The 18,767-nt window shown below is 44.9% G+C and overlaps 1 protein-coding gene across 1 annotated transcript in view; it reads left to right on the top strand.

Annotated features, from left to right (window-relative positions):
- Positions 1-18,767, top strand: part of CTNNBL1 (catenin beta like 1) — a 274,155-nt gene that overhangs the window by 56,804 nt on the left and 198,584 nt on the right. Inside the window, exon 2 of the mRNA XM_029611822.1 lies at positions 13,572-13,760. Within this exon, the coding sequence (XP_029467682.1) occupies positions 13,572-13,760 (189 nt within the window). The remainder of the gene's footprint in view (positions 1-13,571; positions 13,761-18,767) is intronic.

The raw sequence follows: 18,767 nt of genomic DNA, 5'->3' as shown, positions 1-18,767 counted from the left end.
TTAGCATGTAGCACATTTAAAACTAATCAGAGAAAGTTCTTTTTCACTCAGTGCACTATTAAACTCTGGAATTTGTTGCCAGGGGATGTGGTTAGTGCAGTTAGTGTAGCTGGGTTTAAAAAAGGTTTGGATAAGTTCTTGGAGGAAAAGTCCATTACCTGCTATTAATCAAGTTGACTTAGAAAATAGTCACTGCTATTACTAGCATCAGTAGCATGGGATATACTTAGTTTGTGGGTACTTGCCAGGTACTTGTAGCTTGGATTGGCTACTGTTGGAAACAGGATGCTGGGCTTGATGGACCCTTGGTCTGACTGACCCAGTATGGCAATTTCTTATGTTTCTTATGCTCTTTAAAGGGCATTTTGGACAGGAACCGGACACTTTAAAGAAAAGTCTGGCAGACGCAAAACCACAAAGGCTTCCAGAGGACAGAGTGAGGGGACCAACTAGGTTATTTGAGTTGAAAACCAGAGAATTCAGAGGGTTTAGATAGCCAGGGGTGTCGGGCACTAAGGGTTTTAGACCACAACAAAGACAGCCATTTTGGGCATCCCAGGGTTGGGTCAAAGATGAAGTCCCCAGAGCCCCTGGGGGATTTAAGAGGGCTAAGTGATTGTTCCTGCACCCACTCCAGGTGTCCCCCAGTGGGCAGTTTCCTACACTTTCTCAAAGAGTGGTCCAAGTCACCAGGGCCAGGTGGGTCCTGGAGGTGATCCATCTAGGGCAGTGGTTCTCAACCTTTTTCCCATCGTGACACGCCTGACAGGCCATGCTCACATCTGTGACACACTGCTCATCACAGTTCATGGCGGAAATAAAAAGTAAAGGTCCGGTAATTATTTTTATTGTTTAAAATGACAAGGAAAAGATACGTATTCTGTCTGAACAGAAACTGCATAAATAGTAACATCCCACACCAAAACAGCACCAATTTCCAGCACTTAAACAGTAACCACCTTACCTAAGAAAAGGCAACACTGAAAATATTACACCAGGCCTTAAGACACCAATACATCTCCTATTAGGGAAACGGACCAAGTCAGGCTGCTATAGAGCCCTACACAGAAACTACACAGCAGCAGAAAACCTCACCTGCATCACATGTGCTGACCCTCACCTAACAAGGAATAAAGAGACCAAAACGCATAACTAGAAGCATGCAGAAAAAACTGAATTGGAAACTGCAATAAGCCAGAGTCTCTGTATGCAGTGCAACAAAGGAAAAAAAGAAACATCACCCATTCTTATAATACAAATCAGGAAATATAAAATCAGTAGCAGTAAAATCATACTAACAAAAAGAACAGATTATTTTGAAACAGCTGATGAGTGGCATATCCAATAATTAAAAACTCATATAAAAAATTCTAGATACCAATAAAATATTTCAAAATAGCAGACACAAAGACCAAGTAATGAAAAATAAGAATACAAAAATTTTTTTCCTCTGCATACCTGGGAACATTTGATATCCAGGTCTCCTGAGATTGTTTTGAATTAGCAGGAGGAGGGGTGGTTTGCTTGGAACTTTCTCCTCTCAGTCACATACCAGCACTCTCTCTCACACTGGCTCTCAATTACACACCTATACACACATGCTCTCAGTCACTCACATATACACATCCTTTTTCTCTCACTTATATAGGCTTTTAATTACACACTTACACACATGCTGTCTATCTTTTCAGGCTTACACACACAGGCTTTCAATCACACACATATATGCTGTCTTTTTCTCTAACACACAGACTCTCATTCACATGCTTACAAACATGCTCTCTCTCTTTCTCTCATTTACACACAGGCGCTCAATCACATACTCACGTGCTCCCTCACCTAAACCAGCTCTGTCACACACAGACACACATGCTCTCTCTTACTTATACACACAGGCTCTTAATCATACATACACATGATCTCTCTCACACACAGAGAATCTCAATCATACACACATACTCTTTCACACAAACAGGTTTTCAATCACAAACTTACACATACAGGTTCCTAATCGTAAACTTACATTCATGCTCTCTCTCTCACAGGTAGGCTCTCAATCACAGACATACTCTCTTTCACATACACAGGCTTTCAATCATTCACATACATGCAATCTCACTCATACACAGGATCTCAAATACACATGCTTGCTTGCTCGCTCATTCACTCTCTCTCCCTCCCTCCCTCCCTGGAACTAGCGGCAGCTGCAGCCTCCTCCCAACCCTAACCTCCTTCATTTTCAGCCCTCGCGGAGCAAGGAGTCCCATCAGCCACGGGGGTTGACGTTCTTCATTTTCCTCCGAGCCGCGCTGCACATTCTTCAGACCGCGCTTCTCTTCTGTTCTTCGGGCTGACACTGTCTGCACTAGCATGGTCTCTTCTTCCCACGCACACACCCGCTGCTCACCACTTCCTCTTCCGGGGCGGGGGCGGGAAGAAGAGACCATGCTGGTGCCACTGACTCCACCTGTTCTGCTGCGTTCTGCCTGGGCTGACAGCATTTTAAACCTGGGCGGAGGAGGACCGGGGAGCAGCTGGGTCAGCGGGGGACCGGGAAGTGTGGCGACACACCTGCGTGTTCTTGGCGACTCACTGGTGTGTCACGACACACCGGTTGAGAACCACTGGTCTAGGGTATGCCCTAGAGCTGGCCATCCCAATACCAGAATGTTTTTCCAAGTTCAACATGTAGGTTTCAGGAAAAGGGGAAAGCGATCAAGGAAACCTTAGACAAACTGATAGTGTTAAAAGCGATAGCACCGGTACCAGTGGCAGAGAGGTAGTTCCCAAGAAAGAAGGAACATTTTGCCCAGTACTAGATTTGAAAAGGACAAACAAAGTTCTCAGAATCCAAAGGCTCAGGATGGAAACTTTGAGGCAGGTCATAGGGACGGTCAGGAAAGGGGAATTCCTAACTGTTTTGGATCTGGCAGAAGCCTATTTACACATTCCCATCAGAGAGTCTCTTTGGAAGTATTTGAGATTTGTGGTACAGGGGAACCATTAGCAGTTCAAATCATTACCGTTTGGGCTAGCAACAGCACCAAGGACCTTCATGAAACTAATGGTGGTGGTAGCAGCAGCAGCATCAGCATTGAGAAGGGAAATGACCCCAGTGCACCCATATTTAGATGACTAGCTGAACAGAGCCAAGTCAGAAGAGCACAGCAGGAGCTTCACAAGGAGAGTGAGGGCCCTTCTCAAGGCGTTAGGGTGGATAGTGAACGAGCTCGAAAGCAATTTAAGGCCATCCCAAAGGTTGGTCTACTTAGGAGTCTTGTTCTGTACCAAAGAGGCAAAGGTGTTCTTGATGCAGGAAAGGGCAGACAAATTAAGATACCATGTGAGGAAGCATACAGCATCCAGGAAGCCCACAGTCAAGGGAATATCTGCAGGTGCTGTGGACTATGGCAGCAACCATAGAAGCAGACCCTTGGGCGAGGACGCATATGCGCCCGCTGCAGAGAGCATTGCTCTCCCGATGGAAACCCAACAGTCAGAAATATGGAGTGAGGCTCCGCTAACTGTCAAGGCCAGGATCAGCCTAGGCTGGTGGCTAGTGGAAGGCAATTTGTTGTCGGGGATCAGCCTGATTCTGCCAAAATGGGTTATACTGATGATGGATGCCAGGGTTAGGCTGGAGAGTACACTGTGAAGGGCAGGTGATACAGGGAAAATGGTTGATCAGAAAGAGGCAGGACTCAACCAACCTGTTGGAGCTGAGAGCAGTAAGGTTAGAGCTCAAAGGTTTAAGCCCAAGGGTAAGAGTGAGGCAGGTAAGGGTTCTGTCAGACAGTACTACAGCAGTGTCCTATATAAACAGACAAGGGGGCACATGCAGTTGGCAGTTAGAGGAGGTGAAACAGTTAATGAAATGGGCGGAGATAAACCTGACGGGGTTGACAGCCAGTTACATAGCAGGGGAGGAGAATACACAAGCAAATTACCTCAGCAGACACACACTAGACTAGGAGAATGGGAACTAGCAGAAGAGGCATTCTCAAGAATGACAGAAAGATGGGGAAGTCCAGAATGGGACTTGATGGCAACACGGACGAATGGAAAGGCAAAATGTTTTTTCAGCAGGTGCCAGGAAAAGGGGTCAAAAGGAATAGATGCCCTAGATCAACTGTTAAACATGTTTCCACCATGGCTCTTGATAGCAAGGTTTCTAAGGAGAGTGGCTGGTCATGAGGGATGGATTTTACTAGTAGTGACGGACTGGCCCAGAAGGGCTTGGTATGCAGACTTAGTGAGACTAAGCAGGGATGCACCTTCGAGACTAGGGAAAGCCAAAAATCTGCTCAGTCCTCTGGAAAGAGATTGATAGTATCTTTCAGCTTGGCTCTTGAGAGAAACAAGCTAGAGAAAAAAGGCTACCCTGTCAGTAGTAGCTACCTTATTGAGGTCTAGAAAACATTCTACCTTTTGAGCGTATGGTAGGGTCTGGAAAAGTTTTAGAGAATGGTGCAGAAGGAGGAAAATCTCAGAAGCAGCACATATTAAAGATACATTGCAGTTTTTACAGGATGGTTTAGAAAAAGGGTTAGCCCTGAACTCCCTCAAGATGCAAGTGGCAGCATTAACTTCTTTTAGGGGCTGGGTGCAAAGAAACTCTCTTGGGGCTCACCCGGACATAATACGTTTTTTGAAAGCAGTGAAGTGTGTGCGTCCACCGACCTACCAGATAAAGCTCTTGTGGAATCTTAACATAGTGCTGGGGGCCTTAACCAAACCGCTCTTTGAACCACTCAAGGGAGCATCATTAAAGGACCTGACACTGAAATCAGTCTTTCTAGTGGCAATTATGTTCAGCTGGGAGGATATCCGAAATCCAGGCCTTGTCCTGTAGGGAGCCCTACCTTTCAATTTCTAGGGACAGAATAATCATTTGCCCCATCCAGTCCTGCCTGCCTAAAGTACTGTCAGAGTTTCACGCCAACCGAGAAATCATCCTACCGGCCCTAAGGAGGACAAAGAAGGAAGAGGGAGGGGGAACCACACTCGCTAGGTGTCCAAAGAATGCTCCTATGTTACTTAAAAAATCACCAACACATAAAGACAGGTTGTCCTCTTACATGGCCAAAGAAGGGGCCAGGCAGCTTTTAACTGTCAATTGCATGCTGGATTAAAGAAGCAATAGTAGCAGCATACATTGCGCAGGGCAAACAGCCCCCGAGAGTTTTGGGTGTACATTCAACAAGGGCACAAGCAGCCTCATGGACAGAGAGTAGGGGCGGTAACACCTAGGATATTTGCAAAGCAGCGACTTGGTCCTCGTAGGGTACAATAACAAAACATTACAGGCTAGACCTGCAAACAGATCAGGAGCTGAGTTTTAGAGTTGTATTGGGGGCCACAGAGCCCATGTTCCACCCAAACTAGGCACTGCTTGGGTACATCCCGCAGGTGTGGACTAGTCTGCAGGACGAAAAGAAAGGTGAAATTTGTACTTACCAGAATAATTTCCTTTCCTTTAGTCCTAGCAGACTAGTCCAAGTATCCTCCCCCTCCCCCTCCCAAAAAAAAAGAGGGGAGGCTAACAAAAGGCAGGTCCTAATAGGCTAGGGCAAGAGTCTACTGGAGAATCGCCCAGCTATCAGAGAATATATAACAGCAATGACATAAGAAAACGTAAAAAAGAGTTCTCTGCCCCCACCTACTGGTATACAGGGGAATTCCCGCAGGTGTGGACTAGTCTGCTAGGATTAAAAGAGAGGAAATTATCCGGTGGGTGCAAATTTCACCTTACGTCTCTGGGTGTGAGTCTAGAATTCTACTTTCATTTATTTTTTAATAATAATTTTCTTAGTGTGTAGCCAGATGGACTCAGGACCAATGGGGATTGTGCTCTTCTGCTAGCAGATGGGAGATGGAGTCAGATTTCAAAGCTGACGTCACTCTAGATATACCCCTGCAGTAACCTCAGTTCTTCAGTATCTCTCCGTCTCCTAGCAGATGCGGACACTATGCCACACACTAGAATAGTGTTAAGAATTACAGCAAAGAAGAAACAAAATTTACCTTAAGGAAGATCGAACCCCGCTGTCTTGTGGTGATACCTAAGGGTCCCTCCCCCAGTCGAGAATTCCTGAGGTTGATCTCAGATATCCCTCAGAGGTGTGCCTTGGTCCAGTAGCTGGTTCCCGGCGTGGACTTAGCCCCCCAGTGTGGCTGAAAGGCAGCGGGTGCAGAAACGAGCACGGCGGTGAAGGTAATTCCCTCTCCCCCTGCAGCTGGAGACCGTCTGGCACAGGGATCGGTAAGTGCCGAGACCAGGTAAGAAGAAATCTTTAAATTCAGGTCTCCGGTCTCCACAGCTCAGATTGCCGTACCGAATCCATCCCGGTGAGGTTAGAAGGGAGCACCGATCGGGTTGAGCAGCCTTGGTTAGGCTAGGCCCCGATGCGGTGCAAGGGTCCACACACGTGGAGACCCTCAGCAGACGCCATCTTACACACGGGGGTCATAGGCACGATCTTCCCTTCTCGCTGGTGGTACTCGCGGGGCAGGCCGGGCGGCCGATGCGCCTAACTTGCGTGCGTCCAATACAGACGCGCGCATAGCTACACACACAGCGGCGCGCACAACTTGAGGGCACCTAGTGTGCATAACTGAGTGCACCCGTGCGTATAACTACACTTCAGAGCCGCGTTTACAACTGCACGCACGCAATACATAGAAACAATGGCACTGGTGCCCAAGAAGGCCAGAAGGCACTCTCTTTGCACAGCCTGCCACATAAGAGCCACGCAGCCTGAATTGGTATCCTGCCTGTGTCAACATTGCGAAGAAGCCCAGGGGGAACCAAAGCCTGGTCCCTTACTGTTGGAGATGGTTCCGGAACTACTGAAGATAGCTCATGGGGCATTTGCATCTCCGAGATGGCTTCCCTTCAGGAGGGCACCTCTGGGGCCCCTACTCAGACTACCCCTAGGATTAACATGGACCCAGGGACCTTCTCCTGGTTGGAATTTTTCCAAGGGCTGCAAGCCTTCGTTCAGGCGCAATCAGCCCCAGCTGCGCCCCAGGCTCAACCCCTGCCGGAAGCACAAGATCCTCCCGGCCCTGCTCGGATGCCTCGAGACATGCCTCGCCTAACCAAGAACATCCCTAACAGGGACCTAGACACCTCAGATGAGTGACTCCCTGGAAGGAGAAATCCCTCCAGGAATGGAACCATACCGAACCTGCTTCGCTTCTTCCACAAGGAAGAATTACCAGCCCTTGTTTCCCAGACTCTGAAGACACTGGGTATTCCTGGCACGGACCCTATAGCGGAACCAAAGAAGAACCCCATCTTAGTGCCCCTTCGTAAGGCCTCGTGCTACTTTCCAATGATGGAAGCCATCCAGGAACTGATTGACCTGGAATGGGATGCCCCGGAGGCCAGCTTCAAAGGGGGTTGGGCCTTGGAAGCCCTATACCCTCGAACCAACGACCAAGGAACACCTGTGATTCCCAAAAGTGGACGCTATGGTCTGTGCCGTCTCAAAGCGAACAACGATTCCCATTGAGGGAGCAGCTGCATTGAAGGACACTCAGGACTGATGATTGGAATCCATCCTTAAGCAGGCCTTCGACGCAACAGCAATGACACTGCAGATTGCTTCCTGCTGCACACTGGTGGCACATTTTTGCTTGCTCCTCTCGAGAGAGGCAAATAACTCCGAAATGTATACTGGTGAGACGATGGAACCTGCAGCAGCTTTCCTACAGACCCAAGCTCAGACCTGGTACGCACCTCAGCCAGTGGCATTGCCTTGGTAGGCATTGCCACTGGCTGAGGTGGCATTGCCACCTCAGCCAGTGGCAATGCCACCAAGGCATTGCCTACAGAAGGCAATGCCTTGGTGGCATTGCCTTCTGTAGTCATGGTTGTCTTCTGGCTGCCTTGGCAGCCAGAAGACAACCATGACTACAGAATTGGTCTGTGGACGCAACATCTAAAGCGAATATCACAAGAATGCCTTTTAAAGGATCTCTCTTGTTTGGAAGCGAATTGGAGAAGCTAGCCAGCAAATGGGGCGAATCCCCAGTGCCTCGGCTACCGGAAGATAGGAGTAAAAGATCTCAGCATCCCTCCCCCAGAAGAACCAAGGGCAGAGGATCGAGGCACTTTAGACCCTACAGGAACTCTCAGTTCCAGGCACCTCTTCCCTCCAGAAGGTCCCAGCCCTTTTGGAACAGACAGACCAAAAGGGGAGCAGGCCTAGTGGCAGACTCCAGCCGGGCACCACAATGAGAATGGGTTGACCCATCCACAGGAAGAGCATATAGGGGGTCGACTTGCCCTCTTTTACCATAGATGGGTCAAGATAACGTCAGACAAATGGGTTCTAAACATCATTCGAGAAGGTTATTCTCTGGAGTTCCGCAGCATCTCTCGAGACAATTTTATGATGTCACCCTGCCACTCCCATTCCAAGAGACTGGCAGTAGAAACTACTCAGTCTGAAGGCAATAACTCTGGTTCCCACGCCCCAACAAAATACGAGGCGCTATTCCATCTATTTTATCATTCCCAAGAAGGAAGGATCTTTCTGGCCTATCTTGGACCTCAAGAACGTTAACGGTCATGTGCGGGTTCTACACTTCCGCATGGAAACTCTTAGCTCTATAATAATGGCAATACAACCGGGAGAGTTTCTAACCTCCCTGGACCTTTCCGAAGCCTACCTTCACATCCCAGTCCATCAGAATTAGCAGCGCTTCCTGTGCTTTGTGATACTGGGTCACCATTACCAGTTCCGAGCACTACCCTTCGGCCTAGCAACCGCCCCCAGAACCTTCACCAAAATCATGGTGGTCGTGGTGGCAAAACTGAGGAAGGAAGGGATTTTGGTAAACCCTTACCTGGACGACTGGCTAATCAGGGCAAAGTCTTCAGAAGAGAGCCGGCAGGTGACCAGCAGAGTCAAGAGCCTACTGCAGGAACTCGGTTGGGTCGTGAACACGAGCAACAGCAGTCTGCAGCCCTCTCAATCGCTAGAGTAACTGGGGGCCCGTTTCAACACCAAACAGAACAAAGTCTTCCTCCCTCCCCCGAGGAGAAGGAAACTGATGGAACAATTACGACGATTGATGACCAATGCACGCCCCAAGTATGGGACTATCTTCAAGTCCTCAGCCTCATGGCATCAACCCTGTAAGTCGTCCCTTGGGCAAGGGCCCATATGTGACCACTCCAGTGCTCCTTACTGTCATGATGGAACCCACTGTCCCAGGACTACTCAATTCGCCTCCAACTACCAGCAGAGTTACATTCTCAGCTCCAGTGGTGGCTACAGGAAGACCACCTAAGCAGAGGAGTAAGCCTATCCCCACCGAACTGGATCTTGCTCACTATGGATGCGAGCCTGCGAGGGTGGGGAGCCCACTGTCAGGAACTGACGGCCCATGGACAATGGAACAAGGAAGAGGCGGAATGGAACATAAACCGCCTGGAAGCTCGAGCAGTCAGACTAGTGTGCCTGCAATTCAACCACAGACTCTGAGGCAAAGCAATTAGAGTAATGTCGGACAACGGTTGTTTATATTAACCACCAGGGAGGAACCAAGAGCCAACAGGTGTCTCTGGAGATAGACCCTCTTACGGCATGGGTGGAGATAAACCTACAAGGGATCTCAGCCTCCCACATCGAAGGAAAAGACAACGTCTCAGCAGTCTTCCTCAGAGAGAGCCTGGACCCAAGGGAATAGACACTGTCGACCACAGCCTTCCAACTGATAGTAAATCGCTAGGGCCTCCCAGCCATGGACCTACTGGCCACCTGTCTCAGTGCCCAAGTCCCCAGGTTCTTCAGCCGCAGACGAGAGCTGCAATCCCAAGGAATCGACACTCTCATCCAGACTTGGCCAGAGGAAGACTTACTGTACGCCTTCCCCCCCATGGCCACTACTCTGCAGGGTCATCCACAAGATAGAACATCACAGGGGACTAGTTCTACTAGTGGCCCCGGATTGGCCAAGACGACCATGGTATGCAGACATGCAAAGACTCTTTGCGGGGAATCCTCTGTGCCTACCTCCACACAAGGACCTTCTCCAGCAGGGCCCGATTCTCCACGAAGATCCGTCTCGATTCTCTCTTATGGTCTGGCGTGAGAGGACTCGCCTGAAGAAGCGCACTTACTCAAAGGCCGTAATTGACACCCTGCTCCAAGCATGCAAGTTCTCCACATCCCTGTCATACATACGGATCTGGAGAGAATTTGAAGCCTGGTGTGAGGACTGCAGGATTCTCCCGCAGACAGCCAAGATTCCCATGATTCTGGAGTTCCTACTACAGAATGGTATGAAAAAGGGGTTGTCGCTCAACTCCCTCAAGATCCAAATAGCCGCACTGACCTGCTTCAGAGCAGAAGTGGATGGTATCCAGCTATCAACCCATCCGGACTTGTCCCGCTTCCTGAAAGGGGTTAAACAACTCCAACCAACCCTAAAGTGGCCGGTGCCTCTATGGAATCTCAATCTAGTATTAGACTTCCTAGCTGGGGCTTCCTTCAGACCAACAGGCGATCTGTCACTATGCCTCTTAACATTGAAGACGGCATTCCTGGTGGCAATATGTTCAGCTCGTCGCATGTAAAGCAATGTAAAGCATAAAGATGCGAATTGTTTACATATTTTTTAAAACGGTTATTTGTAAAATCTGTTATTAATATATTTATGCTGTTTAATTTTGCACAAACTGTTTTATGTAAAGCCTGTTGCTAAAATTAATGTTGTCTGTAAACCGAGGTGATGTATCATTATACGTACCGCGGTATATAAGAATCTTGAAATAAATAAATAAAATCTCTGAACTACAGGCTCTGTCCTGTTGGGAACTGTTCCTCAGGTTCACACCTGGAACCATACAACTGCGCACTGTCCCATCCTTCCTTCCAAAAGTGGTTTCCGCGTTTCACTTGAATTTATTTTATTTATTTAAGAACTTTTCTATACCGGTATTCGTGTGAACATCATATCTGTTTACAGATAACGTATTACAGAGAACAAGGGTAGGGGAAACAAGGGAAAGATAGAGGAACCAAAGAACAAGGGGGGTGAGGAGGGGTAAAATGGAATAATAGGAGAAATTAATATGAACGAGGAAGCTAGAGGAAGGTAACATGGGAAAAAGGGTACTAAAATACACAGGGGAAGAGGATTCAGACACAAAGTGGCGTAACTAATAAATAACAGCTAGATGGTACAGGGGTAACAAGGCATAGAAAATACTGAAAAACGGGCAAAAATATACTGAGATACAAGGCGTAAGAAATACTGAATACAGGGGGAATAAAGTACAGGACTAAAAATGGATAAATCAAACCATCTCGCTACCAGCTCTGGATGAACATAAGGACTCGGAAGACTCATGCCTTCTTGGCCACCTGAATGTTGGCAGGCTCCTGGTGCGATCCCTGGAAAGATTGGAACTGGTGCGTAAAACGAATCGCTTACTCGTTCTTCACAGCAGGAAGAAACAAGGAGAAGTGGCCTCGCGGGCGACCATAGCCTGCTGGATCAAAGAACTAATCAAGGCAGCCTACATAGAGGCAGGAAAGCCCTTACCTCTACAGGTTAAGGCTCATTCTCTGAGGGCCCAGGCAGTCTCCTGGGCAGAAACCAAGCTGTTGTTGCCTGCCGAGATCTGTCGGGTGGCGACGTGGTTCTCCATACACACCTTTTCCAGGTTCTACCGCCTGGATGTTCAGGCCCGGGAAGACGCAGCCTTCGCAAGGGCAGTATTAAATGGGACACGGGCAGCCTCCCGCCCTGTCCGGGAGTAGCTTTTGTTCATCCCATTAGTCCTGAGTCTATCTGGCTACATGCTAGGAAATGGAGAAATTACTTACCTGATGATTTCGTTTTCCTTAGTGTAGACAGATGGACTCAGCATCCCGCCCACGGCTGCCCCGGAAAAGGAGAACCTCGGATAACAAACCTCGAGACTAAGCAAATATGGGTAAGCCGTGGCCTACCCCTAGTTCATGACACTCACAATTAGTCCGGTGTCAGTGTTAATTGGTTGAGTACACTGGCGGTCTCCAGTTTGGAAATTAATTGAACAAGTTCAAGTTTTACTCAAGTTTAATCAAGTTAATTAAGCAAAGATATATCCACAATGGCTTTTCGAAGAGAATACTGAAGAGAGCTGAGGTTACTGCAGGGGTATATCTAGAGTGACATCAGCTTTGAAATCTGACTCCGTCTCACATCTGCTAGCAGAAGAGCACAATACCCATTGGTCCTGAGTCCATCTGTCTACACTAAGGAAAACGAAATTATCAGGTAAGTAATTTCTCCAATACTGTCTGAATCCCTTTCTTGCATGGTGTAAGTGTGGTCAACTACATTCTGGTCAGCTGGTTAAGTCTCTCTTTTCCACTATATTTCATTATTATCTTTATGACATGCCTTTCCATTAAAAATTAATGCACAAATTATGTATGTTGCAGCAAAAATATAATACAATTAAAATAGATTACCATGAATTGGATAATAAACAGACTCTAAGTAAGGCTGAAAGTAAAATGTATATTGACATGTTTTAATGAAAGAGACATTAATCTGACTCTCCAAAAGAACCTGCTGCCAGGAACCATATTGAGTGCCCAAGAACTACTAAGAATTAAATCCTCTTTGTTTACTAAATAAAAAGCAGATGGGTACTTATAAAGGGAAAGGAGGGTCGTTGTATAGAACGGAGACATCTTGCATTAGATTGGGAGAACTGTGTAGAGCCTGAGTATTGAAATAGCAAGGAGTAGTGCACATTAGGTGTAAGGTGCACTGTAAGTTATTTATGGGAGCTCTGTTTGTAATAGTTGGATTGCTCAACATAAAAGACTAAGATGCACTGCCAAAACTATAGGAGTTCAGTATGGAACAGTAAGAGTTCGCCACATCAGAACTGAGGTACGTTGGGAAAATGTAGGCCAGAATGGTATTGGAGGGAGAATGCCAAGAAATGAGTCTTTGGTGACAGAATTAGGGATTAATTAGGCCCTTTATTTTTCTGATGCCCACTACTCCTATGTGGTGAAGAGGGCTCAGTATAGAATAGCAATGCTTTCTATGATTCTGGACTGATATTTATTTATTTAAGTTTTATATACTGAAGTTCTGGTAACAGAGTTACTAATCACTTCGGTTTACATTATCACAGTTACAATGACAGTATATAGTATAATGTCTTACAATGAACAAGGAGAATTGAAACTTGGATAATATAATATCTAACAATGAACAAGGAGAATACAATTTAAATACAAAATACTTTGAGGAACAGTGAGTATAATCGCTGGGACTGACTTTGCGGGGCCTAAAGCCGACTATCATGATGTTCATTGGGATATGTGTGTTGTGAGCGCTATTTGGGATAAGTAGAGGATTTAGTAGCAATGCTGGAAGGAGAGAGGAAACTGTATGACTGGCCTTGGCCATTGCTCTCATTTGCTTTCCTGTATGCTGTTATTGATCAAATTCTACCCAAATAATGAAATAACTTGAGATCAGAAGGCACAACTGGAAGGTGATACAGATAAAATGTAATTTTCTTTTCTCCTTTTCCTTTGCAGCCTGACAGAGGAACAAAACGCCCTCGTGATGACGACAGTGATGACATCAAAGCACGCCGAAGGCAAGCCACTGGGCGTGAACGAAATCGCTACCAAGAAGATGATGGAGGCGCTGCAGAGGACCTAGATGAGGGCAAGAAGAAACAACTTCAAGTTGGTGATAAAGAGGAAGAAGAGGAGGAGGATGAGGTAAAGACAAATGGGTGGAGGCTCCAAAAATATCTGAAGAATCACTATAAAGGTGACCTTAAATCTGTGAAAGCAATAAACGTTCTGGCCCCTTTTAAGGGTATCAGGTTTCGCTGAAGCTATATTTTGTTACCAACTGGAATTGGTGGCCTTGGAAAATATAATTGATCTTCAGTTTTACTTTGAGCTCTGAAGTCAGACCTATAGGGTCCGTTTCTCTCTTAACAGCAAGTCATCTCAAATAGCAACATTCACATAGTCTCTTCATTTTCCTCTTAATACCTAAATGGAATCTCTGCCTCTTAATACTCTGCAATATTTCAAAAGTTCACACTGCATGTATCAAATATAATAATTTAGCAGTAACATTTCTAGTTGAAAAGCTTTAAGCTACTCCCCTACACTTTTTCCTGAACGTCTTGATTCAGTCTGGTCAGAGATTAACTCTGGTACAGTTGGTTCTTGCAGTGTGGGTGCCATTTATGATGACCTGGTCAATGTGGGCCAGTTGGATCCAGTGAGTGTGCAGTTATTTGAGACTTTTGATTCCATGACTGCTCCCAGAGATTCAGAGGAATTGTAGGGGAGCTGCAGAATAAGTAAGAAATGATTATCTAAAGCAGCAATACTCCCAAAAGCACATTTTAATATATTAAATTGACATTTAAAGCACAACCAGTAAGGTCCTCTGTTTTGTGTTGATTTTGGTTCATTCTTGAGGAGAAACTTTGTGCCACCGCTGCAGTTCCTGTGCTCCAGGTCACTGCTTTACCTGTATCATCTGCTTCCCTTGATTCCAGGACACTAGTGGTGAAGCTTCAGGCTACGATTAGCCTCTCTATCTTTAGCCACTGCTCCAGGCTGCCACAGGACACTATTGAAGCTCTTCTCCTGGTTGTCTCAAGTAAATAGTCACATAGTAGCAATGGCACGAGAGTAGAGGATGAGAAAATATGAGGGAAGAATTGAAACTGGAGAGATTTAGAAACAGGAAGGAACTGAAAGAAAAGAGGAGTGGAGGGAGAAGGAAAGCAGATGAGAGGGAAGGAGGAGGAATAGGTGAGAGTGATAAGAGACTGGCGGGGAGGGTGTGAGGAGGAGGATGGGCAAGAGGAGGTAGTTGAGAGACTGGAGAGGAAAGAGAAAACAACTAGGGATGCCTGAGCACAGGAGAAGGGAAGAAAGGAAGGGGGAAAGAATCTGAAAGAGAGGAATAGGGAGGATAGATTGGGATGCAAACACTGTTGAGTGGAAGAGACACCTTTGGGAGGGAGGTGGTGGAGACTAAAGAGAAGATGGGGTAAGAGGACAGAAGGGGAAGACAAAAAATAAACAGGAATGAAAACAGAAAAGGGGGAAATATAAAATGAAGAATAAAGAAAAATGTGCCACAGTCTAAAAATAAAAAATGATGCCAAAGAATTTTCTGCTTTGAGCTGAATCAATCGACTTGGGGCCTTTCTTTTTTTCTTTTCAGAAAGCACAGTACGAATATCCTATCGATATTTCACTGAAGGAAACATCTTCTATTAACAATTTACACTCCAGTGTACAGGACTCTTAATGGCTTTTGCCCCTGTTCATAGAAGATGGAATCTGTATGCATCTTATTAAATGCTTCAGTCATTCACCTTCAGGTATCCTTCAAGTGATGCCCTCTTTGCTGCTACACAAATGTACCTGCATTTAATAAATAACTAGTAAACAATCAACTATATAAACGCAGCCCTTCTACTTTGAATTTGAACCGTTCCCCTTGTTCCTGGGTTTGCCCGATTCATTGTTTTTGAATATTTTTTTCAATCTTTGTCTCCCATTTGAATCAGCAGCACATTTGAGGGATGGGAAAGTATGTTCTGATCATTGGCAAGTAAACGCTGAATACATTTCCTCCGTTTTCTTTATAAATTTCTCTATACTTTTCCCCATAAGTGACAATCAATATAATTTTATCCAGCCATCTTAGTATAGAACATATTAAATGAAGGCTGATCTTCTACCCATTTCAGCTAGATATACTTTTTTTTGTCACTAATACAGCCATTTTCAAAAATTCATTTTATACTTTTGTCAATCTTGGATGTCCTGGAGAGGTTCTGCAAGAGTGCCACTTGGCATTGGAACTGCCAGTTGATACTTGATATTGCAGTAATTTTGGACAAATGTTTAGGATTTTAGTATTCTTGGGCAATCCCTAAAACAGGGATAGAAAATACTGATTCCTGCTACACTTGACCTGAGATGAACTTGATGGCACATAAGAACATAAGAAAATGCCATACTGGGTCGGACCAAGGGTCCATCAAGCCCAGCATCCTGCTTCCAACAGTTGCCAAGCCAGGCCATAAGAACCTGGCAAGTACCCAAAAACGAAGTCTATTCCATGTTACCATTGCTAATGGCAATAGCTATTCTCTAAGTGAACTTAATAGCAGGTAATGGACTTCTCCTCCAAGAACTTATCCAATCCTTTTTTAAACACAGCTATACTAACTGCACTAACCACATTCTCTGGCAACAAATTCCAGAGTTTAATTGTGCGTTGAGTAAAATAGAACTTTCTCCGATTAGTTTTATATGTGCCCCATGCTAACTTCATGGAGTACCCCCTAGTCTTTCTACTATCCGAAAGAGTAAATAACCGATTCACATCTACCCGTTCTAGACCTCTCATGATTTTAAACATCTCTATCATACCCCCCCCCCCCTCAGCCGTCTCTTCTCCAAGCTGAAAAGTCCTAACCTCTTTAGTCTTTCCTCATAGGGGAGCTGTTCCATTCTCCTTATCATTTTGGTAGCTCTTCTCTGTACCTTCTCCATCGCAATTATATCTTTTTTGAGATGCGGCGACCAGAATTGTACACAGTATTCAAGGTGCAGTCTCACCATGGAGCGATACAGAGGCATTATGACATTTTCCGTTTTATTCACCATTCTCTTTCTAATAATTCCCAACATTCTGTTTGCTTTTTTGACTGCCGCAGCACACTGAACCAACAATTTCAATGTGTTATCCACTATGACACCTAGATCTCTTTCTTGGGTTGTAGCACCTAATATGGAACCCAACATTGTGTAATTATAGCATGGGTTATTTTTCCCTATATGCATCACCTTGCACTTATCCACATTAAATTTCATCTGCCATTTGGATGCCCAATTTTCCAGTCTCACAAGATCTTCCTGCAATTTATCACAATCTGCTTGTGATTTAACTACTCTGAACAATTTTGTGTCATCTGCAAATTTGATTATCTCGTGCTATTTCTTTCCAGATCATTTATAAATATATTGAAAAGTAAGGGTCCCAATACAGATCCCTGAGGCACTCCACTGTCCACTCCCTTCCACTGAGAAAATTGCCCATTTAATCCTACTCTCTGTTTCCTGTCTCTTAGCCAGTTTGCAATCCACGAAAGGACATCACCACCTATCCCATGACTTTTTACTTTTCCTAGAAGCCTCTCATGAGGAACTTTGTCAAACGCCTTTTGAAAATCCAAGTATACTGCATCTACCGGTTCACCTTTATCCACTTGTTTATTAACTCCTTCAAAAAAGTGAAGCAGATTTGTGAGGCAAGACTTGCCCTGGGTAAAGCCACGCTGTCTTTGTTCCATTAAACCATGTCTTTCTATATGTTCTGTGATTTTGATGTTTAGAACACTTTCCACTATTTTTCCTGGCACTGAAGTCAGGATAACCAGTCTGTAGTTTCCCGGATCACCCCTGGAGCCCTTTTTAAATATTGGGGTTATATTTGCTATCCTCCAGTCTTCAGGTACAATGGATGATTTTAATGATAGGTTACAAATTTTTACTAATAGGTCTGAAATTTCATTTTTTAGTTCCTTCAGAACTCTGGGGTGTATACCATCCAGTCCAGGTGATTTACTACTCTTCAGTTTGTCAGTCAGGCCTACCACATCTTCTAGGTTCACCGTGATTTGATTCAGTCCATCTGAATCATTACCCATGAAAACCTTCTCCATTACAGGTACCTCCCCAACATCCTCTTCAGTAAACACCAAAGCAAAGAAATCATTTAATCTTTCTGCGATGGCCTTATCTTCTCTACGTGCCCCTTTAACTCTTCAATCATCTAACGGTCCAACTGACTCCCTCACAGGCTTTCTGCTTTGGATATATTTTAAAAAGTTTTTACTGTGAGGTTTTGCCTCTACAGCCAACTTCTTTTCAAATTCTCTCTTAGCCTGTCTTACAAATTCTCTCTTAGCCTGTCTTACATTTAACTTGCCAACGTTTATGCTTTATCCTATTTTCTTCTGTTGGATCCTTCTTCCAATTTTTAAATGAAGATCTTTTGGCTAAAATAGCTTCTTTCACCTCCCCTTTTAACCATGCCGGTAATCGTTTTTCCTTCTTTCCACATTTCTTAATGTGTGGAATACATCTGGACTGTGCTTCTAGAATGGTATTTTTTAACAATGACCACGCCTCTTGGACATTTTTTACTTTTGTAGCTGCTCCTTTCAGTTTTTTTCTAACAATTTTTCTCATTTTATCAAAGTTTCCCTTTTGAAAGTTTAGCATGAGAGCCTTGGATTTGCACACTGTTCCTCTTCCAGTCATTAAATTAAATTTGAAATGGACTTCTTGTATATGGGTAGGCCTCCTCCCAGTATGAATTTCCACTGAAAACGGAACTTTTTTTGTGAGGCCTATTCTAAGAACTTTGAATAATTTTGTGCTAGCTTAATTGGAAATTTTTCTGTATGTTCAGTAATAAAAAAAAAAAAAAAAAAAAGTATAATAGGTAAAGAATGACCTTTTTCTACTAATAGTACAAAATTATGTGGGATCATAATCTCAGGATATTCTTTTATTAAAATTGTAGTTTCTTTTTTAATGTAATAAAGAAATCTGTTTCAGATCAGCTGTCAGTTGGGTTTCTGAATCTCTGTCTACTAAATCTCCTATACATCTGTTATCTCTAAAAAGAACCCATGTTCTGTATATTTCGCCACCCAGGTTCAACTCGAGATT

Source organism: Rhinatrema bivittatum, chromosome 8, assembly GCF_901001135.1.
Source record: "Rhinatrema bivittatum chromosome 8, aRhiBiv1.1, whole genome shotgun sequence".
Taxonomy (NCBI): Eukaryota; Metazoa; Chordata; class Amphibia; order Gymnophiona; family Rhinatrematidae; genus Rhinatrema; species Rhinatrema bivittatum.
The sequence above is the reverse complement of the archived record's forward strand: the minus strand, read 5'-3'. Positions and strand labels throughout refer to the sequence as shown.